The 24,722-nt window shown below is 39.8% G+C and overlaps 1 protein-coding gene across 1 annotated transcript; it reads right to left on the bottom strand.

Moving 5' to 3' along the window:
* Nucleotides 1-1,961: 1,961 nt before the first annotated feature.
* n4bp1 (nedd4 binding protein 1) lies at nucleotides 1,962-15,398 on the bottom strand. The gene is made up of 12 exons (XM_029153980.3): nucleotides 14,874-15,398; nucleotides 12,256-12,483; nucleotides 11,536-11,709; nucleotides 10,651-11,156; nucleotides 9,877-10,216; nucleotides 9,368-9,703; nucleotides 8,741-8,958; nucleotides 5,874-6,004; nucleotides 5,289-5,385; nucleotides 4,821-4,928; nucleotides 4,407-4,508; nucleotides 1,962-4,308 (listed from the first exon to the last, which is right to left on the bottom strand). Exons 1-12 carry the CDS (start codon nucleotides 15,183-15,185, stop codon nucleotides 3,939-3,941), a joined length of 2,922 nt encoding a protein of 973 aa, XP_029009813.1. The 5' UTR covers nucleotides 15,186-15,398; the 3' UTR covers nucleotides 1,962-3,938.
* Nucleotides 15,399-24,722: the final 9,324 nt, after the last annotated feature.

Below are 24,722 nucleotides of genomic sequence, written 5' to 3'. Positions count from 1 at the left end.
TTGACTACAGCAAACCTGCATATGATTGCATCAGTATTTTCCGTCGCAGCCGAGGAATATTCTCTGGACACGCACATGGTTGGCGTTGGCCTGAAACAAGGCACATGTGTTTGAATAATGAAAGACAGGCTGCATGCATTTCTTTCACCATTGAGTGAGATCTTGAGTGAAGCAAGATATGTAATATAATAGATATGATAATAATACAGTTTGAATCTAAGACAAGCTGTGCTGACTTGATTTCCTTTCTACATCCTCTTGATCTTTATTTAGTTTATTCCACTTTTGCCTGAAAACATTACTGAAACATATTGAGCGTTTTGATGATCCACTTAGTGTAGATCGTTCTAAAGCTGATCTGAGTCTGGGGTGTGAGATGGACCACACGCATTTGCATCAAGACAAAATGTCTAAAAGAAGGGCGCTCGTGCGCTTGTGTAACAACCTACGTTGGATTCAAGGTCCCCAGCAGGGCCTCACTTCAACATCCTTCCATATCCAATATCAGGAAGTACAGTGTGACGTTTAGGCCCCACCAGATGTATTTCCTTTTGGCATCTGTCCTGTCTACATGGACACAGCCTTTAACACTAAGGCTTTTTACATGCCACAGCTTCGGGTCACAACTGGACAGATGTTTTTAACTATTCTGGTGAAAGTTGGGCATAGCTGAGTTTCTATAGTCACAAAAAAATTGTGAGGTAAAAAAAACTATAAAATGGCTCATGGTTGTTCTGCCCCAACAGGTGCAACAAACCAAACAGGAGAGTCAGGGAAATGTTGTATGGTACATGACACACCCACGATTTTTAAGAAAAGCTTTCACACTTGGAAATGTGTGGGTGACATGACTGCAAATATAAATTGCCTTTAAAAATAGTGACTGAACTGAGCATCAATAGTTTTTATGCTGTAAGATTACACAGCCGTAAGTAATTACCTCATTGTTAACAACCGCTCACTGTTTAATTCTGAATGAGCTAAATTTACATGAATACATCAAAGAGTTGTCATTAGACATGCAATGACAAAGTTAAACAGAAGGAAAAGAGTTTTTTGATTACACAATTATTAAAGATATGCTTTAATCAGTTATGGGATTCATAACTTAATCCACTTGCACATCACTAATTCTAATTTAATCAGTTCAGTCCTCCTGCATAAAGGTGAAAATGTTCAATATTTTCAACTGTTCTCCAACTGTAGCCAATTATTTCTAAAAACGACTGATATAGTGTGTCTTAGTGTATTTAACTACTTTTATCACAGTAAATGTAGACCTGTGGTCACACATGGTGCAGATGACATCTGTTGAAGCCATATAATGTGAAGCCCATGATCAAGGTCCTCACTTTAACGGCCATGGCTGAATGCACAGCGCCTCCTAGTGAATAAACAGCAGTTTTACCATGCCTGACACAAACATACATGTTACTAGAATCTGTTACATACCAGGATTCATAGTACAGCACATTCACACAACCTTCATTCATCTGCTTTATCCTTCTAAGTGCCTGGAGATGGACAACTTTTGTTGTGAACTCATGTTATATAAATGAAACTGAACTGAATTGAATTGAATTGGAGTAAGCTGTCATTGGGAAACAGATCAGGTAAACCCACAGACAGACAAGGACTCACTAAGCCCTTACAGCAACTCTCAGTCTCCACTTAGCCCAAGCGCATGTTTGGGAAACCAGAGAGCCCACACAGACGGACTGTAGGGAGCCCCACAAACATATCTGTTTCTGTGTGGACATTTAACTCCACACAGAAAGGCACCTGGGTCAGACCAGGACAGGTCCTTGTTGGCGTCACTGGGCCACTGTGTACCCCTGGGATAAGCACCAGCATACCTATAGCCCTCACAAGAACAAAGTGTTAGAAAACTGGTGAGTGACAGGATGCTAGCACTGAAAGCACAAGATACAGTATGAAATCTAGAATGATGGGAACGCAAATAAAGGTTCAAGGGACTGCTGTATTTATTTATCACGTACATAAAAACATGTGTGCACCATGGGCAAGAAAGGCTTGTATTTATAGAACGAAATGAACATTCTGTACACAAGAACATATAATACAACAAAAGTCCTTTGATAAGACTTACAGCAACAACAACAAAGCAAATGGAAACCAAAATGATTTTGACACCTTGTAAAGTTTTTGTGCAGAGATTTAAAGTGTCTGTATATTACAAAACTCTGATGCAGTCCACATTCTCTGTGACGTTAGAAAAACACTACAAGCTTTCTGGAAATTCATCAATGAAACTGTATTTCACTCACTACAGCATGAGTCCTCATCAGTGCATAAAGGTGAGCTTTTAAATACTTTTTACAAATAACTCAAATAATTCAGTGTCTGTAAGACTTATTTTGGTGAGCAAGGGTATTTTATGTGGCACAGTTCGAATTTAATATTAAACAAAGATAAATCTGAACTCTTGTAGTGTTTTTCATCCAACTGCCAATAAAGCGGCATGTGTTGGCCAAGAACACAAAGTGTCTCACAACAAAACGTGTTGATTTTAGAACTAGTGTATTCTCCCAAAAACAGTGTTTAATATCGAACTGTTTCAACTGGTTCTTGGAACGGGTCATCCAAGGTGCGTAGTCATAAACCATAAGAACAATGAATTCTGTTTCAGCAGCTGGGTTTCCACAGCTTAAAAAAACAACAGTTTGGGAAACAACACAGAGCAAGCAAAGGTCACGTCTGATCATGTCACAGCTCAGTCATTGATAAACAGACTTATTTGTTTGTAGGGTATAAAGGCCTCAACTGGTTTCTGCCAGGGTACTGGGTGGTGTAAAGACCATTTGAAAAGAAATATTGTGCTCAAACGGACAAAAAAAATTTGGTCAATTTCTCATAACAAGAAATATTTTTACAAGTTATTAGGAATAAACTTTAAACAACGAATGTTTAGGCTGCTGTAGTGTAACAGACGAGCTGCTTCGGTTTCAGTAATGGATCAGATCAGCATTGGAATATAAGTCATAGTGAAACAAAAGTGCACAATGCAACATCTAATAATATGTAGCATCATACTGTTAAAACTAAATCTAAATGTGAGTGTGATGATGCAACAATAAAAGATCTTTGTATTTTGTATCTTTTTATCATTGTACAACTAATCAAGTGCACTGGGAAACAGTCCCTCTGGAGTTTGATATCAACAAATCAAAGTTATGTTTACATTCAAACTGTGTTTTTTAATGCATTTTAAAACCGCCACTGCTACTAGCAAGCACTGCTGAAACCACTGGTTAGGCTGCACATCACATGTTCACGTGTTGGTCAGCAGGTTAGAAACTCCACAGGGAATGTTAATGTTTGCATCGTTGCCGTGCTGGTGTTATAACTGCGTAATGCTGAGACTGTTCACTGAAATTCTCTGTTTAAGAAAACACAATTGTATATATCACACGGTATGTTTGCAATGTGAAGCCATGCAAAAGCCTGAAAATGTCCTGTTCATGAGATTGTCTCTTTGAGGAGGTTGAAGGTAATCAAGGATTGTAAAAATGAATTAGGTGTTGAGCTGGAGCCACCAACACACTGGAAGAGCTGGAACAATTTCAGGTACCGGTTTGTACATTTATTTTCTGGTGCTGCTACAAAGTTCAGGGAATCTTAATCTTTTGTCAACTGAGAAGTATAGACTGCTTTAAGCAACAAATGATTTTTATTAATACTTTTGTTTCTAAAGACACTAGTGATGTTCACTTATTTTAAATGGAGGAAAAAAACATCCCAATAATAATTTTTGCCAGTAGCAGCTGGTTTGATAATCAGTATTTGTGTAAAACAGCAATAATCATCATCATCATCCAAAAAAATCCTCCAGGCTGGAAGATATGGTGAAATAAATTATATTTATGCTGTCACATATACCACATTTATTTTTGTATTCACACAGCTGTGGCAGTTCCTCATCCCAGCAACAACCCAGACAAGGCGTTCAAGTCTCTCATATATGGGTTGTCACTGAGGATGCGGTCAATCCGCTGCTTCTGGTCTGGGAAGATGTCGTAGAGCCTTCTCTTTAACTCCGACGTCTCCCCTGGAGACCGCTGAGGAGGGGGAGAGGGTGAAGGAGGAGGGGAACGTCGGGGAGGGTGCCATTCAGGGGGACCAGAGTGGACCCAGGGCCCAGAGTGGGGAATCAAGGAGGGAGGAGGCCGGGGTGTGGAGGCAGAGACCCGAGGAGCAGTGTGGAGGGCCTGGACATAAACTGGTTGCTGCTGGGAAGACGACTGGAGGTCTGAGGGTCTCAGAGGAGGAGGAGTGATTGGAGATCTCCTGAGCGTAACAATTACAGGGACACCCATTAGTGATCATCTAGACGACTGATTTACCTTCACTACTAGTCTGCTCTAAAAATACAAGCTATCCCCAACCTGTTATCTTTACGCAGGAAGATGTCGATGTGAGGTCCATTTTTTCCCAGGGGGTCATCAGGGATCATAAAGTGGTCCTCCACAAAAGTGAACTGAAGCAACCTGTAAGTAAAAAGGTTTCTCCATAAATGAACACCTCGATATAAAGCCCTCGTAAATATCCCATCGACATATTCTTCCAAACTAAAATAATACAGACTTGTCTAGTGACTGATTATTTATAAAAATAAAGTGATTGATTATTTATTAAAATAAAAGTGTGTAAAATTAAATATCAAATCATAAAAAAGTACAACCCATCTTGTGGTTGGCAGGCTGCCTGGATGTGGGTTGAAATGTCATGTCATCTCTCTGGGTAAGAGAGTGTATAACTGAATGACTGAGCTGCGTTTATGACAAACCAAAAACAATCACCTCTCTTGGATGATCTTCCTCCAGGTGTCAGATGTATCAACAAAGTCTCTCAGATTGTCATTGGTTACAATAATCCCATCCGTTTTTTCTGCGAGATGAAGCAGGAATCTGAAAGTCAGAGATAAGAGTGGGACAGAGACAGAGTATTAGACACTGAGGAGTTTCCCAGAAACCCATCTCTGGCTCAGTCCAGTTATATTTAGCTTTCTCTTACACGTGACGTGCAGGTAAATAAGATCACAAAAACAACAACAAAAAAAACATTCAGCAAAAACACTGACTTGGGAGACCTGGCTTTAATTTGCAGCTTTACCCAAACACATGGGAATAAATTCATAAGGGAAATAAATTCTGTAGAGAAAACAAAGTGGTTAAATCTCTTCCCCCACTAGTCGAAGCATAATTTGTTCTTGCTTTGTTATGAATTCTTCAGAAGCATTCATCATCTGTGTCATTTAGGCAAACTACCTGTCGTCATGGGAGGAAATCCTCTGTCCACAGACCTCTCTGGAGGGAGTGAAGGAGAGGAGCCTCAGATCTTCCAGTTGATTTAAAAAATGTTGCTCTGCAATAACACATCAACATATCCATTAATACTGGACAGTTACCCTACTCAAATATTTTAAAATGGCATTTCTTTGATTTCTTTTGTTTTCAGATTTAATTGCTCTCAGATGTTTCCTTTCGCTGTGTGTCATGTATTGCTGATGTATTTGGAGCCCACAGACAGGCTGGTAAGTCCAGCAAATTGTAGTCGCCTTTCTTCTGTGATCTGTTGTGTTTCATTTCAAAGTCAAGTGCATATTTATTGGGCTAAGCAGCAATCATCTGTAATTTTTATTTTGTAAATTATTCAAATAATGTCCTTTACTGTTTTTCATTAACATTGAGCTTAAAGAATATGCAATTGCAGTGTTTAGGTTCTCAATAAAGACATAACTTTGGCCCATTAGGGGGTTAATCCGTGCTCCGTTTACAGATGTGTTGGAGGACGGAGCCAGAGCACTTCAGTGCGATAATACCAAACTGCCTGGTCCACATGTAGCATAGCACCTGTTGTGAGCCGGTCTCTCTTTTGACGCCACTGAGGGACAAATACTGTGATTTCCCTGTGACCCCGTTTCCAAAATGTCTCAACAGCCAGTGCGATGCCTCGACAGGAGAAGAATCGATGAAGGCCATGACTGGAGAGGAGGAGAATGACAGCATGAGAACTGGGAGCAGACGGACGCATGTACGCATACATACTCTAAAACTTCATTTGCTTTCCAAGAGTCATTAGACTCAAGTCTGATCTTTGCAATAACATATTAACTGAACCTATAAAACTTCATCCAAAGAAATCAATTTAAAATCCCCATGTTAAAGCTGTTCTGTAAACACCAATGACCATCGCTCAGCTGAAATGCAGAGATATTAACTTAACTTACTGGACTTACAATCCTTGAATGAACATATGGTCTCTCTTATGTAATCAAGTTTTTCAGTACAGGAAAATCAGAGCATGTTATATATATATATATATATATATATATATATATATATATATATATAATATATATATCTATATATATATATATATATATATATATATATACACACACACACACACACACCACACACACACACACACACACACACACACACACACACACACACACACACACACACACACACACACACACACACACACACAGTTGTTTGTTTGTTTACACAAATTGTCACCCAAACACCCAAAATCTAACTGACCCACATTGATGACAGTGACGTTCACAGTATGTACACAAACGTCAGACAGCTGTAATACAGACCACAAGACAACATAAACAGAGAGATGAGAAACTCCCAGGAACAGGATGCTGCTGCTGTGAGCCACAAACCCAAAACACCACTCTTGACCTCAGCTAATAGTCTACATGCTTTTAATGCATTTTGTGTGTCTCACCAACATATGCCAAAATGATGTACAATGGTCTTTTCATCTATGATGAACTTTTTCTATGTTGGGGAAAATCTGAACATTAACAAGTTTTTTTTATCACTAGTCTTCTAGAAAATCGTCCTGATGTGAGAGATGCGAAAAACTGTTCTAAATGGTCAACACCCTGCTTTGTGAATGAGTCTTCTGTCCTAGGCAGTGTAGCTGCTTGCTATAAGGACAGGACAACAAGCAAGATTCACATTAATCAAAATGTGGGGGTCAATAAAGAAGCTGCAGTTCTTGCACGTGTAATATCCCAAGTTTAGCCTAGCATGCACACCTGAGCATTCACTAGCCCTCTGTATACCACATAACACACGCGCTACAGAAGAAGATGGTGTTCTGTCTGTGGTCAAAGCCGCAGTGCAACAGGGAAGTTCCACTGAGTGTTGAAAGAGAAAGTGATGATTGACAAGAGGGCAGGAAGACAGTGTGTAGCCAGTAAAGGCAAACCAGGAACAGAGCCTGACAAGGAAAACCATGCCAGAGCTTAGCAAAACAACTTTACTGCAATTCAATTTATACTATAGAAAAAGAATATATTTTTTTTACTTGTACACATTAGAAGTTGAATGAGTTTAGAAAAACTCACTTGCCACGACCTAAGAAACACAATAGCGATCAGCAGTTTTAAGAAAAAACCTATTCATCCAGAGTGATGCACACGGTGGCCTTGTTTAAGCCTTTTTCTGGTAAGCAAGGAGCAAAGACGAAAGGGGACGAGAGTGACTCACAATATAAAAGCAAGTTATTACAAAAGAGAGAAGTCAGGGCCCGGTGACCTCCAGCTGAGGAGACATGGCTCTAATATGACCTAATATGTGCCTGTGTGATACATACAGACACAAGAGTGGCAAACGCCTCGCTCACTGCAAAAATTCATCGTTACTAGAAAAGGTCTTACTTCTCAAAAACACCCTCATGGTACACCCACATACACTAATATGATGCCGCTACAGCAGCCTCACTCTGCCAGGCTTCAACAGCACACTCTCGTGCAAAAAGCGGTGAGTGACATCACAGTGAACGCTCGGGGCGGTTTTGGTGCACCTACACAAAACGGGTTGTAGTTACAGCCAATCCATACTAAACATGGTACATGTGATACAGGTGTGTAACTGTCATCACAGGACTTACAGACACGCTGAATCTAAGTGAGGAGAAAAACATGCTCTGTGATTCTGATCATTTAATCAGTGAAACTCATGAGTGATCTATTTGTTCATGTTGATAGACTGAACATGAACAAATGCATGAACATCTATAAACATTACATCATTGTGACCACAAAAGGGCCCTTTATTCACAGATGCCTGTGAACCACTTTGTATAGTGTACAGTGGTATAAACGACTACATAACTTGGGTATCCTGTCGTGGCATTGCTATAGATACAGCTGCTTCTAGGGTCATCCTGTGGGCTGCATGTTAATATGACATCACCTTACCTAATTATTATTACCTAATCCATTTCCATAATCAGGTAGTTACAAAAATACTTAAATTAAGACAAAAGCTTATGATTAAGACGCACAAAGGCAGATGTGCAGTGCAACTATACAAGAAGCATTTTCGCATGTAAACCTTTCTGCAGCCAGCTTAACTAATGTGCACTGCTGTGGAGAAATGTAAAAATCCCCCAAACAAAACCTACAACACTTTCAGAGATGAGACTGGACCAAGAAGTTTGATAAGTACAAGGAGATTGTCAAATTTCAAGATATGTTTGTCATTGAACCTCAGTCTTCAAATGACACATACATGAAAGATTTTTAAAAATGTATGAATCTACACCTCAGCACCATATGTTTTCAAATGGAGATGTTATACACACACAAGTCACCCTTTTCTCTCTACTGTTGCAAGGATAAAAACACAAGCTGTTTAGTTCTAATTGGGATCCAACAGCATGATATTTGCTTTTCTGTGTGTGGACTCACGCCATAGCCACGTTACTGCCATCTATGATGATGTGTCTGAGCTCTGGACACCCAGGTTCGTTCGGCAGCTTCAGAGTGTAGGGAGTTCTCAGCGACTGATGGAAGCGAGTCAAGCCAGTGACCAGGGGTATTGGAGGATCATTTGCAGGTCTGACTGCACCGGTGTGAGCAATGGTTTGATAGGGTGAGGCAGAGGTGCGTATGACAGGCTGAGCAGACTGAAGAAAACGAAGAGGAGAGAAAAACACGAGGAATATTACTATCAGTCCACGCCTCGCTTTGTGGGGACATGCATACTCAATCATCAATCTCAATCAATAATCTTAAAAACATGAACCATGGGGTCTTGGAAGGTTGTTATTGTATTCTCTTTCAGGCATGATTGTGTTAACATCCCAATCATAGCTAATAAAGATAAAGACATTGAAATGTATTTTAATGTTCATCAGCTTCACAGAACAGTTTTTTTCCTCCTTAGGGGAAAGGAAGGTCATTCAATTTTCCCAACATTTAGTTGTATTTATCAAACTATATCAGGACTAGCTATCCTAGAAAACAAGCCCTTTGAATGATTGTATCAGGATGTTTGTCAGTGTCGGGTCAAAAGTCATGCACAGTAATACATACAGTGGGGGTTGATGCCAGCGTGGTGGTGGTGGCAGTCAACCACTGAGGTGTGCTGCGCAGCGCTGTCACGGTCTCCACTTTAACTGATGCTCCTAAAGTCTGAGTCCCTCCCCTCGACAGGTAGTCCTTGGATGAAACGCTGCTCCCTCCCCGCGCCAAGTAGTCTGTTCTGGACCCAAACACGTCAGGATGTGTCATCTTCATTGCATGGGAAGTCCTACTTTCTGCCGTTTTGGTTTCTGAAGGGGTGACGTCATCATCATCGTCGTCAATGGTAATAACGTCGTAATTTACTGCACCACCCTGAGCACTGGAGCTTCTCTTAATGGGGAAAGTCTGAAATTATAATTGAATTCACCATTTAATCAATGCCATGTAAAAACTACATTTTAATAATAATGCTTGAGGGCAGCATAAAGGAGAAGCAACTGGACTAGATTTACAAATTTCAAACAGTCAGAACAAGCCAAAAATTTCAGATTTCAGTGATTTCACAAAGACAAACGTACCTGCTGAGTGGTGGCCTCGCTGCCGCTGCACTGCCTTCGGTGTCCCAGACCGTTGGTGCTGCCTCCATGCTGATTTGTCTTAATGCTCTCTTTGGACCTGACTGAGTCTACAAGTGTTCTGTTAAGGTCCTTCTCTCGAAACCGAGAGACTGCAGAGGAGGATGACGAGGAAGCGTCAGGAGACTGCACAAAATCCAATTGTCTTTTTTCTACTGCTTTCAGCCCATCTTCATAATGCCTAGTTTCCTCAACAATCTTCTCCAGAATGAGGAATGTATCTTCCGTTTGTCCCGTCTCCTTGACGACACGCTCCACCACCTCCTTCTGGTAACCCATGGTCCTGAAGAAAATTGGATTCAACAACATTTCATCTTGCATTACATGAGTGTTAAATGGACGTTTAAAAAGGCGTGTTTAAGGCGTGGTGATTAAATACTCCCAGCATGCCACAGTATGCCGCTCCAGTATTCGATCCCAAACATTGTAGACGTGTCGACAGGGCGCACAGTGAATTTAGTTGCCCACAAAGTTTCATACGGTTTGTGATGGACTCCACGATTTTACAGTTTAGTCAAGACACATCTCATTTGAATCTATTTTTATTCTGCCACGTTGTTACGTCACACCCTGAGGAAGGTGCTGTATCAGCTATTTGTACCCTTTACAGCACAATACAAAGCTAAGTCAAAGTATTACTATTAATAATTCTGTTAAGAGGTTGCGCCTGACAGACCTAATATCACACAAACGACAAATTAAATTGCAAATATTTACCTAAAGAAGTTGACCAGGCAGCGAAGGTTGGTTTCTGGACTGACAGCCTCACCTTCATCTGACAATCCCTCATTAGAGTCCAGCATATGCGGATCGACTGTGTTGGCCTTCGCTGAGGAGGAGAGGGATGCTGATGCAGAGGGGGTTTTGGATCTACAGTCACTACCACCACCCTGGACCTCTCTGTCCCTCTGTCTCTCTCTGTCTCTGTCTGGTGATTCGTCCCTCCTCTCCAGAGAATATTGTCTTTTTGTATTACGAGTTTCGCTCTCGGATGAACGACGTTTGTGTGAGGGCCGAGTGCCGTTGAGCAGGATGACGTCAGGACCTAAGCCGATCCCGCCACCTGTTGCTTTACCACCTCCACTAACAGGTGCGGTTGTGGTCCCCTTTTCTTCAAAGCTGGTGTCCAGAATACGGTTGGAGAGCTCTGTCACAGGAGTGCTATTTTGCGAGCGATCCTGGTCCACCTCTATGCTTGGGTGCAGTGCGTGGTTGGGGTGAACCTGGTGACGGAAACAAAAGGTCAATCCCGTGTTAGGAAAATACAGTGCAAATTCCCATCACACAGTTCTCATGCTTGTGGTTCAGACTGTACTTCCTTTTGAACCCTATGTGGTTCTCCTAATAAGACCAGATTCAGTGTGAAGTCTTTTAAATTCTATATTGACCTTATAGCTGCCAAAATTTGCACAATCTGTTTCAATCTGTCTGTTTCTAAACCTACATATTAGGCAAAAAAAATGTATTCAATCATTAAAAAAAAATTGTGTTCGCTAGAAGATAAACCAAAATGATCAATAATCGAAGCTCAAAATTCAATAATCTGAATTACCTTTATTTAATAAAAAAAATCCCTATAGTTAATAAAAACTATCCACTAACCAGGGATGAGGCGTTTATGCCAGTGGGGCTGTGGGCCAGTCCCAGCAACTCTTCCTTCAGTGCACTGGGCAGCAGTAGAAGCTCCATAGTAAACTTGTCAGCTCTTTCTTCTACAAAAGACTTGAAGGCTCTCTTCACTGCTGGCTCTCTGTCGCTTGGTAGACTTCTCTTCTCCTTAACACAAAGACACAGGGTGACACTTGATGATGACAGGGGTTTATGAGGGAGAAATCAAAGGGTAGGGCCATTCTCTCCCAACACTGCACTGCATATTTGAACTGTCAGAGTACCAATAATCCAATATCCTACTGATTCATTTATATTAAAAGGTAAGTAAAGATGATGCCTTCAGTCTAATTATTTTCTACAACACTGTTTTTTACAGTTAGATAAGCATGAGATCACCACAATGTATAATTCAGAAACTTAGCATTTTGTATGTTTGTTGATGAAAACATTTCTAAACATAAACTGTTTTAACAATCTTGTCTAGACCTCTACAAAATGAATGGTACAATTGGTTCAGTCCCTTGCCGGCTACATCTACATTCTCACTGTAATGTAAAACCTACATGATAAAAGTTAGACATGATGATAGAGATCCATACAGTGTATTACTGCTTAGGTTATCAAGGTCCACTTAGAGGTTTTGTTTCCATTACTGGCCTACACTGCAGTGTAAGCCATAATTATAGTAGTATGCGATAACATATTACCTACCTGGAATAGTGCTACAAACTGCTGAACTCTACTCTGGGCCATTACTACAGGTTCAGCCTGTCCCAGCAACCGCAGACGACCCGGTTCTAGCACCAGAACCTCAGCACTTGTATCCCGAATGAGTCTGTCCAGAAAGAGCCCTCGGGCACCAGCAAAGATACAGTGCATGTCTACTGGGTAGCGCTCCTGTTTGTGCAGTTCTGGGTCACACAGTCCTCGAACATACTCCTGCAAGACAAGGCAAAGATAGAGAGAATGGCACTAAACAATAGCATTGATGAAGCAAAGACACATCTTTACTTCATAGCTTTAAAATCTATGGAACTGTTGAAGAATGTGGGAAAACAATGAAAATATGTGTACTGTGTACACGTGCTGAAACTCAACACTGTCATTGACTCAGGGAATCTACTGCCTGTGGGAAATGTTGAGCTGAATCACTTGCAGGTGGGTGAGGTAACTTCCTTACAGATGCTTTGTTACATGGTTTTATCGTTATTGCCTGACAATACCATGACAAAGTGGGTGTGACTAGAAAGCATGGTAGACGTAAAACAACATGATTGCAAAGATCAGTCAGAATGACAAATTCAATAAACCAAATAAAATAAAAACTAACACACTAATAAACTAATATTATGGTAAGGACACTACAGAGTGCATGTAAAGTATGAGGACAGTCAATACAGACCAAAAGAAATGATAATATACAGTTTATAAAACATTTAAAAGATGTAATGAATAAAATTTCATTCCCTACTGTTGGGGGTTTCAATCTGACAATTCACCTCTTATTTATGATCCACAACTTTCACCATCTACCTCTAATAAACAGGTGACTATTACTATTATTAAAATGCTTTGCTTTGATGAATTAACACTAGTTTTATCCATGTACTCATGAACGTCTGAATGTTATGCTACACTAAAAAAATGGGTCCCCAACCCCCAATTCAGACATTTAAGGTCCCCACCCCCAAAAAACTCTTTTCCAGATTTTAAACACCATACCCACCATGAGCCAATTTTTTGTGAGGTAAAGACATATAAATAAGGTTTGAATCATGGGTTACACAAAACAGCATGCTTTAAATAGCAAGGTTAGGGGGCTATTGAGGTAAGTGGCAGACTAGCTGACAGCCTATCCACACTACATTGGCTGTTGGCTGTGGCTAATGTACAGATCCAAAACTCAAACTTCCCATTCAAGTACTGACAAGAATAAAACTCAGATTTTACTAATGTGCTGATGTTTTGAGAAAGGCAGTGGACTGTGTAGAAAGAGAAACTAATAGAAAGAGAAAGAGACTCCCTTGCATGGAAAATCATAGATATGATCTTTTAAGATTGTATATATTGTTTGAGAGCATAAAACACATGATATCACAAACAACCACAGCGCAAGTAAAGATATGACAATGCACCATGTGTCGATAACAGAGTTGAGCCACAAATGTTCTAGAACAATTTGTGAATTGATGACACTAAGATAAACCTCAACCAAAATCATGAAAGGTGGGTCTGCTCATGGTCTAAATGATACAAGCTCATCAGCTCATGTTTTTACTTGGAAATTAATATCGTGAACTTTCATCTAACCTGTACCTAAATGTTATTGTTGAGCCAACCCTAACAAAAGAGCTGGGCTTATAATTCCAAAAGGAGATGACTGCATTACTATATACAGTACTAGATATTGTGTAACTGCAGGTTCACAGAAATCGGGTACAGGTCCATGATAAAATTGCGACATGTTCCTGTGTGGAGTGTCCCATTAGAAAAAGTCTAGACAATGGCAAGAGCTGCTAGCACACTGCTCGCGCGCTGTATAAGCAACAGAAACGACTACTACACATTGAGAAGCAAAGGCAAGTTGAAATATAATTATCATCATCATTATTAGTAGTTAGACACACAAGTGTACTGGAGTCTATCATTCATATGTCCTAGATCATTGTACCTAAGTGGAGATAAACTCCACTAAGGAACATCCGATTTTTGTGTATGTTTATTGTTGCAAGTTACTCTGCTCTTCTTAGAGAGTCTCCTACAGTTTGTCCATAATGTGACAAAACCGTGACTTGTAATGTGGTTTACTCATCTAGTAACATAAATGATTGCTTGGCAGCAGTGGACCAGTGTATTTTGACATTTGAAGCACACAAAAAATGTTAAAAGAATATAATTTTAAAAGCAAAATGCTCCTTGTGTGATGAATTTGCTAGGTTAAATGTCATTTGTGACTAGGTGTGACAATATTAGTAGTGTGATGATAATGTGGCAGCATTATCGGATGTGTGACAGATGTCGAATGGGCTGTTTACACCACGGGTGTGGTGGAACCTTCATATACAGTACTCAGAGTTCGTATCTCTATTAAGATCTTTACACAGACATCTAGCCTTTATAATGCGGGACGACACAAGCATTAAAACGTCTGTATCTAAGATCACCATAGAGCAACATATAACCTGCCTACGGCAGAGGCGTGATGGTGCGACTGACCTGACTGGACGCTGATACACCTGTTCACCAGGTGCATAATGGTTATGTGGGGTATTCATTTTTACCTAATTTCTGAGACATACATGTGAAACTCTACACTCTGTGAACTCTACCTTTGCCTTGGAGACGTCGTCTCTGTTGCCTTTCAGCTGCAGCCATATCTGCCGTGATGTTTTGCTGCCGTGCTGCTGTCCTGTGTGGTCCAGTAAACCTATAATAGTGAACGTTACTTTAAAAACCTGCTCCACTCGAGGTTTAGCGCATTTCAGCTCGTCTTCTTTGTCCTCCAGGACCGTGAACTCGTCCACGGTGGGGGGCTCGTGTTGCTGTCTGCCGGCGGGCGCAGGGAGCCTGCTGCTCGGCTGCTCCGAGCACGTTAGCTCGGTGACTCGCCTCATTCCGAGGAGGGGCCGCGTTGTTGACATTCCGGCTGTCGCACTGACTATCGCTTCTGACAACCGCTCCTCAAAATCCAAACAGCTCGGCTTCGTTCGGAGCCGTCAACGTTTCCATGGTGTCTTCTGTGCGTGGCCCGGAACGACACAGTGGCGTTTACCGCGTCTGACAACATTAACGCAGAGGGAACGCTAGCTTTAGAAACTCGGAAGCCCCTAGTGACGTATCCGGAAAGTCCCAACGATGACGTCATCAAAACACGACAGGCGAGTGCTTTTCGTGCCGAATGCGAGATAATTATCTGTATACAGTAGTTGTTGTGAAAACAAAGACGTAGATTGACTGTTATTAATACGTCAGAGCTCAGAGTGCGATGAGGTTACAAGTCTTGTGGAAGCGCCTTGTACAGTCTAGTGTTAAGCATCATTTATGTGGATTAACAACTGGGCAACTAACATGCTTTGTTCCTTGTGAATGGGTTTACATACAAGCAGTTCCCAAAATATTTGGCACAGTTTGTTTTTTGCTGACTGCATAATCTGACATTACGAGGGTACATATACCAATGCTCTTGGTTTTCTTGTTAATTGCTAGTCAGCTACTTCTGGCAAGGGTGACAGTAATGTTTTCATTTGTACCAATTCTGCTTGACCGTTGTGGTGTAAAAACTCTTTAAATTAAATTAATTATTGTAAAACGCTTTCTAGTCGGCTCAGTATTAGCAAGTGCTCTTCTGAGGTCCAACTACTGAGTGAACCTTGAGACAACTTGTGTTGTAAAGATCAGAAAAGATTAACAGTTATTTCAATTCAGTTTTATTGATATAGTGCCAATCACAGCATTTGTAATAGTTATAAGGCGGCATGGTGGTGCAGTGGGTAGCACTGTCACCTCACAGTGACAAGAGCCTGGGTTCAAATCCTGGGTTTGAGTTTGCATTTTCTCTCAGAAACATGCATTAGGTTGACTGGTCACTCAGAATTGCCCGTAGGTGTGTGCAAGGGTCTGGCAACCTGTCCAGGGTGTACTCTGCCTCCCCCCCAAAGACAGCTGGGATCGGCTTCAGCACCACCCGAGACCCCGCATGGGAATAAGCGGTGGAACATGGATAAATGCAACAGTTATTGTTGTAGAGTGGACTTACTTTCTTCAAACCTAAAAGTATGTGTTAAAATGAACAGCAGACCTCCGATAACCCACACTGTTCTCTGGCACTTCTGTGATGTGCAATAATGTAGGTAGACATATATTGATGGTAAAGTGAGAGGCACAACAGGTCCATAAACCCAGACAAAAAAGGAGGGCACAGAGAAACAGCTGTAGTCCCTGAGCACTGCACCATGTTCAGATCAAACTGTTTGACAGGTGTGATTTATTATACACGAGACTAAGTCACATTACTTCCCCAAGAAGTGGACTATTGTCTTTGCTACTGACAACTGCAGTACTTTACTTGAGAAATATTTTTAATAGTAGAAGACAATTAAGATAGATAAAATAGATAAGATAAATTTATTGCGGTGATTGTTTTATTGCAAGATCAGAAAAACACAAACAAATGCAATTCTGCTTGCATGCTTGGTTGGTCTCTAATCCTAATAATTGTTTCCCCCGAGAAATAAATCAGAATTTAAATAAATGGGTCACTCAGTGGATCAGAAATTAAAATTGTCAATATTGTAGAATCAAAAAATGACAAAAATATGAAAGTATTCACTTAAGCTTTATTTAGTTTTTTTATTTACCACGGTACTGTAGCAAGATGTAATGCGGATGTGACTGTGATTCCTCAAAAAAAAAAAATATATATAATGGTAGACTTGGCTTTATGTTAAAATTGAGCACTTTCATCTGAGCTACAGCCCTTCATTCAACACTCAATTCATTTTAAATACTTTGCACAGAAAGGCTGAGAAATTATAGCGGTAGTAATGTTTAAAATTAAATGTTGCCATAGTGCCTTACAGTACACATATAGTACACATATTCTATTCTACTGTAGTTTTACTTTATATTATCTATAACAAATAGTTATGTGAATTTTAAGGTGAAGCACCAGGTGAACAAAAAAGTTAAAAGACAACTAGAAGAACAAATGTAATATAAACAACAACTGATCTATGAGCACAGTTTAGATCTGTAGCATATAGTAGAATATAGTACTTTATAGTATTTGAAAGTAAAGACTTTATCAAACTGCCTCAGTGTGGTGGAAATTTCCATAAAGAAGCAGATGAGAGAGAGTTGTCCTTTTGTGCGATTTATTGAAATAATAAAGAAAATAAAAATAATGGGGAAAGCAAATAAAAAAACAGCTGGGGAGATCAGTGCACACACCACGGAGGTATAATGCAAAGAGCCCACGATCCTCAAGTTGCTTCTGCCTTTTAACCTTTCTCCCTGGACCTGGTGGAATCTCCTTATCACACTGTGGGTGAAGATGTTCACATTACACAGGGAATAAACAAGGCTACAGCCTTGGGTCTGGTGAGGCATCAGACAGAAAGGAGCCAGAGCCCAGGGTTAAAAGGCAGACTCAGGCCATGAACAATCGGTCACCTTGAGAGGGAGATAGATTGTCTGTCTGAGAATGTTCAGTTCTGGGTCTAATCAACAAGTACAGAATGCATGGTCACTATACAGAGTCAGAAATGAACACATTAAACATGAAAGCATTAAAGTACAACTTTTCCATTACACTCAGTTACACCTATTACACGTGAGTATTCAGCCTACTGTAGGTTTACTAATGTAGCTAATAGCAAAACTAAATCCTTGCTTCTCATTAGACTGGCTTGATCATTGTTTACTTTTTATTGTAATGTTTCTCCAAAGTTGCACTTTTGTAGGAAAACAGTGACAGTTAGAGGAAATGGTAGGAGGGTGAGTGAAACTATGCAGATGCCAAGTATCTGCCATCCCACATGATAACAGTTCAAGGTAGGCTAGAGGTTGAAATTAGTTTTTTTTGTAAAGCCACATCCTTCACTACAGACACTACACACAGAGTTTGGAGGCTCATCGTCTCCATGCAAACATTGCACCTACATTTACAGTCGAACTGAAGTGTCACCCACCCTTTTCACTCTTACCATCAGTTTTGAAACTTCTGATTCATGGGAACATTTGACCCTGAGAAGATTGTAAAAACTGATATTTTTCTCACGAGACATTTTGATGTGAAAATCAATGATCAGCCCTTTTTAAAAAAGGTTGTTAAAAAGCATCCAGAAGGAAAGTATCAGTATACTTAATATTCCATCTTAAAAATAAATTTGCATCTTCATCAAGGATAATGTCTGTGATAGTTTTAACTATACTAAACGCTGATTATCCTGGAGTGTTCTACTAAGAGACTGTTTAAAGGTTGGTGTGTGTTCAGTGCTACTAGGCCATGCGTTTATGAGGAATAGCAAAGGAAAAAAGAATCAGATCAATGATGTAACATAACAAATATCATGTACCGTAAGTGAGAACATCTGGAATAAAGACATGATCACTTCCTATTTTGTTACATTTGACAGTTTCTCTTAGTCACACAGCCTTGTTTAATTATTATTTACTTCGTCAATCTAATAATGTTAAAAAACCTTTTCTGGGATTTGTGCTCCATGATGAAAAGTATTTTACACCAGGTCCTATTCCTCCTTCCTGCAGTTTCTACCGTAGTCTCTTATTTACACCTACCAGACAGTTTTCGTTTTACCAGCGTGTGGGTTTTCTGCTTTTCTGATTGTTGCACAGAGTGGGGTGATTGTCACAGTAACGTTTACCTGTATATTACAAAATATTATTGCACTGACACAATGTGGAACAGTTCTCTCTCTGTGTGCTGTCATTTCTGTCTAGAGTGAGCTGTGACCTGTCACTGCAGTCCTGTGCCATGAAACAGGCACAGGACTGCCTGGTCAACAGTGGATCAAGATCTTTATTGTGTTCATTCTGATGACAGTTTAATAAACCAAAATAAAGTGTCTGTGACTGCTAACTTCTATTAAAAAGAATGGCTGCAGGGTCTACTTTATGGAAAATTAAAGTTTAAATTCTTTGACTACACTAAATTAATTGTTATTAAAAATAATTGTTTTAGACCTTCTCCCTGGGAACAAGGATAATAAAATAGATTTTAGATCAATAAATGATGCTTTATGAGTGATGGATCTAGATAGAAACCTGTCATTTCAAGGCTTATTCTATGGACATCTAAAACCTAATCTTTGGAACCAAAGACCAAATTATGCTATTATCATTTATGTATATGTACATCCTTCACTTCATGTACATTCATTTTAAAAGAAACACAATCAGCATGTAAGTATAATTATAATACCCAATTAACCTACAATGGCAACGAGGCCAGTGGCTTGTGGTTCAAACTCTCCACCGTCCTCAACCACTAGATGGTGGTGTAAGCTTCACAATAGCAGATAGACTCTGGACTCGCTTCGGTCTGTGGTCCCTGATGACAGACAGCAATATTGACTTAAAGATGTTTCAAATCAATATTTTTCATTATTTGAGTTCCAGACGCATAGAGCAAAGGAATATCATCTTTATTAAAGTTCATTGTGTTCTATTATGTGGAGAGGGACGGACACACAGGTGACAGCCTCATCCACAGACTGTGGTTACTTGTTAGTTTTAGTTGAGTTTTGGTTCTGTGGATTAATGCGCTGCGCTGTTGGTCTACGTAGGTTTTCACCTGGCAGTGAATACAGTATGTGCTGAACAGCTTATGCCTTTATCCAACACTATGTATTTAGAAACTGACAGATATCAGAAAACTGCTTGGCTTTGGAGTTTCAGCCATTTCACAGAATCAAAACTATGAATCTAATTCCCATTATACAGTGAACGTATCAGTGTCACCATTAAAGTGTAAATAGAAATAAATAATCAAATCTAGGACCAACAATATGAAATGTACCAGTGAGTCTCTGCTGTAACATGGGGCTCCATGATGCAGTTACAGGCGTGTGTGTGCGAACAGCTGTTACTGCCACCTGTGAGGTGACAGGACGGCTGACCTGCGACACATGCTCCGCTTCAGGTCTACATTGCTGTGTGTGTGTGTGTGTGTGTGTGTGTGTGTGATAGAGATGGAGACAGACACACACACACAGGCAGACTGCAGTATCCTGGGGACCACTTAGTTAAAACTGTCTCACTGCATGGAATGAAAACCCAACAGAGTCCATCATCTGGAGTGATGGCTTGACTATTTGTCCAAAGATCTTAATAAGTTATGAGTTCGAATTTGTGCTTGAAAATCATGAAAGCACAAAAAAGAAGATGTTACAAAAGAGTAAAAAAAAATTCAAGCAATTCCAGAGGTGTGTCTCATGCTGGTGACGACTTCATCGTGTGTCCGTTGAAAAGGTGTGTGCCATGACATGCGTGTACACTGGCATAGGTGTGATATATCTGGTATCTAGGGTGGGCCAGTCTGCACGCCACCCTGTGGACCACTCTGAAACCTTTCAATTCAGAGTCGTGGCCGTGCTGCATTCAGGTTGTGTGAACTATTGTTTGTTTTAGAGCGTGCTGACTAATTTCTTTAAATCACTGTGCTGAATTAAGAGAACCAACAAACCTCACTGACGTGAAGCTGTTGATGTGTGGCATGTGGTTCATCCTACACACTGCTCCCAGTGCCACCACCTCAACAACAGGTGAAAAACACCTAGTGAGGGTACTTTGAGACTGCAAAGAAGGAGGATGTGAACAGTGACAGTGGGTTAAGTAGAATCATTCATTCAGGTTTTAGTTTGATGACATTTATGGTTCTGTCGTGTTTAGTACATTAAAACGACTTTTCATACTTGTCTTTTCCACTGTAGTTTGTGAGTGCAAAGTTGTCAAACCTCTACACAAATTTCCCCAAATCTATCAGTGATAAAATACCTACTAAAATGTATGTTCAGACAAAGACACTAATCCACATACACACTGTGCATATAACCACACACAACTACACACACTGCTGTCTAAGCGACAGAAGCAGAGAAAGGAGCGAGACGTGAATGTATGCGAAGAGCGAGAAGAGACAAAGGGAAGAAGAAAACAGTGCGTTCCGCAGGACTGCTGCATGGTGTCGCTTTTGGACCTCACAGTGGGTGAACTGAAGGCAGCACACACACACACACACACACACACACTCAACCACACCCGCCCACTTAACAAATTTATTTATGTACAGCTCAGCTAAAGCCTCACACCCCCTCCAAACACAGGGCCACGCTGGCCCCCTCTTGTTCGCCTTCGTTCTTTCTTTTCCTCTCTTCCTTATCCCTCTTTCTCTTGCAGGTCATGGGAGATAGCGAAGAGATAAATATCACTGGCAATAAAAGGCCTGCATCATGAATAATAAAACAGCCGTAATCTCCACCAATGATTTATACATCCACAGTCTCTGATGGCCGCGCACACACACACACACACACACACACACACACACACACACACACACACACACACACACACACACACACACACACACAACCACTGAGCACAGTTAAATTGAGATGAATGGTGATGCTGAAGGTGGGACTGGCGTTGGACACCCACCCACACGCGCTAAACACCAACACAAGAGATTCATACTGAAAATATGGAGACGTGGAAACACACACGCTGTGGAGAAGTACAGCTGACAGAGACAATGTAGGCGCTCATGGAGAAGATGAGGAAGAGCAATCATTACTTGTGCACAGTTCTACTAGAAGTTGATGATAGCACAGCGTGACAGGTCACTAAGACAGTCTCCTGTCATGTGGCATCATGTTCACAGCTCTCGGTTCATTCAAAATAACAACATAAATAGGGGAAAGTGCAGCAATGGATCTTCTGGAGTCGCTGAGACCAAACAAAGCAAACTGTGATCACATTCTCTCACTTGTTATGAGGTAAACACAGGGAAAACTACATCCCATGACTGAATCCAAACCAAATTACACACAGCAATTTTTTTATTTGTTTTTGAAATTTTTATAGCAAAGATTAAATCTGGAATCATTGTGAAATTGTAATTTTCACATAATAAACCTGGGTTGCACATTCCTATCCTATTTTCTACATGTCATCCTGCCATCGTCCTCTTACACTGCAGTGGTTATTGGTGCCTGAGTGGAGAGCTTGTTTTGGCGCCTTTTATCGTGATGAGACAACTCTACTAATTCTGCAGCGTTGCAGAGTGTGGGACTGCATTCTGTACATTCGAACAAAAACCATCACTGGCATCTTCAAACATATCCCCCTGCGTCAGTGATGCAGTATTTATAGACAAACTTCAGCAAATGAGCTTCAACATGCTTCCTGTTAAGCACAATGACATATTAGCAAAAAACTATTTATAGCTCACATTTTAATTTTTTTTCTATTTTTTAAATTTACTGTAGGACTAAGAACAACAAAAGACTGTTACTGCCAAAATAATGGGCTGAAAAGGAATACAGAAAAACAAGAGAATAGTTTATTACAAAGTAAATAAAAAAAGTCAAGTTTAATTTTATTATGAGGCGTGAATTTATTTACAGATGTGTGAGCAGATGTTGTTGTAGTAAAATATTTAAAACAGAACTGATCAGTGTCAGTCATCAATTTAAATACATGTGCTGTTTTCATTTTTTAATTTGATTTGATTAATAAAAGTCATATAAGACAAATACATAGAAACACAGAATATATAAAAAATAAATGGATTTTCTCAGTAAATACTTCAATGGTAAAGCTAAGAAATGCTGTTTCTTTAAACAACACTATATTTTTATAAATAAAACTTATACCACAATCCGCTGAACAGTTTCCTGTGTTTAGCCACAGTCACATTTTACTTTTTGTCATTGTATGATGTAAATCATACAATGAGCACATTCAATATAGTGCACTACTGAAACAAAAGCCCAATAATTTAACAGAATCAGTTTAAATACCCTGAAACAATGATCAGTTGTTTTAACCAGAGTTTTGATTATCTCATAATGTCCACTGTCGTATAAGCTATTATTACACTTTGGGTGGCTTATATTTTGGGAATAATAATGAATAAATAAACTGAGGCTTGCTTTGTGTTTGATACTTTGCTCAGATGTTCATCTTAAAATGAAGTGAAAGCCACAGCAATAATGTTGTGTTACATGTGTTACATTCTGCTGCTTTATGTGTTTGTTTGTATAGAGGGAGATCTATCAGCTGCAAAGACATAAACACATACAAATTGAATATATTATACCCTGATGTTAACGCAATCCTCAGTCCATATCACTGAGTGTTATTAAAGGTCTAACGTTTGTCTCACTCTCGTCTTGTTTGTAGTGGTGAGAAACACACCATTTATCTGTCAGCCCTGTGAGTGTGGCCTCTGCTGAATCCATCAGGTTAATTCAGCTCTCCTTAGTTCTCTTAAAAGACATGTGATTGTGAAGCACACTGCAGAATAAACAAATACATACATACATACATATAAGAGAACACATGGAAAATTATTGTTGATGGTAGTTATGGAGAAGTGTTCTGAGAACGAGTTTCTGGTGATGTCACAGATTTTTAGTGACCAATAAATAAATATCAGAATCAAACAACAGTTTTATATTTATTTAAATGAACAAAGTTTTAAAATGCATCTCTAGACTGCCTCTGAGAATGAACTGGCTCAAAAATACTTTCCCCATGAAGCTGCGTGTGGAATTGCTGTCTGCTGCTGATAAATGCTAAAGCTACGCTTTAAAATCCAGCAAATGGACCTTTACAATAAATACAACCTTAATCTACCTTTGTAGCATTTAATAAAACACACACACACACACACACACACACACACACACACACACACACACACACACACACACACACACACACACACACACACACACACACACACACACACACATATATTGCAATATTGCAGATCTTTTATTGAGAAGTAGTAAGTTAATACATATATACATATATGTATAATAGTATCATCTATATTTTTTATACCAAAAATGCTAAATATAGATATATATTTAAAAATGATATATTATAATACATCTTCAAAACTTAGTTAATTTATTATTTGTTATTTTAGTAACTAGTTAGCTGGTTTCTGCACACACACACACACACACACACACACACACACACACACACACACACACACATATATATAGGGGGGTGAAAATATGAAATACAAGTAATATTAAATTATGTTTTATATAATACTAATAATAAAGTGTTATGTTGTCAAACTGTTGATCATTAGATGCTGCATTTTTTTGTTCTGGGTACAGAAATAGTGCAAATTTTCCTTTAGTTGTCGGTAGTATAAATCACACAAATTGTATTTTGCATTAAGCTCAGTAAGCTCATTCCTTAAGCTGCACAGGGAATGACAGGTTCTTTTCATTCTCACCCACTCCCAGCCCCTTTTCTGCTTGCTTTTCCTCCTCCTCTGTCTCCTCCTCCTTCTCTTATCCTTTTCTCGTCACAAGCTGAAAAGAAGAGAGGAAAGACAAGAAAAGGGGCAGTAGAAAAAAAAGCTGTAGAAAAACACGTTTATCTCTATATTTTGTGTCATGTGACAGAGA

This window comes from Betta splendens, chromosome 6 (genome assembly GCF_900634795.4).
Source record: "Betta splendens chromosome 6, fBetSpl5.4, whole genome shotgun sequence".
Lineage (NCBI taxonomy): Eukaryota > Metazoa > Chordata > Actinopteri > Anabantiformes > Osphronemidae > Betta > Betta splendens.
This window is presented reverse-complemented; position numbering and strand designations above follow the sequence as displayed.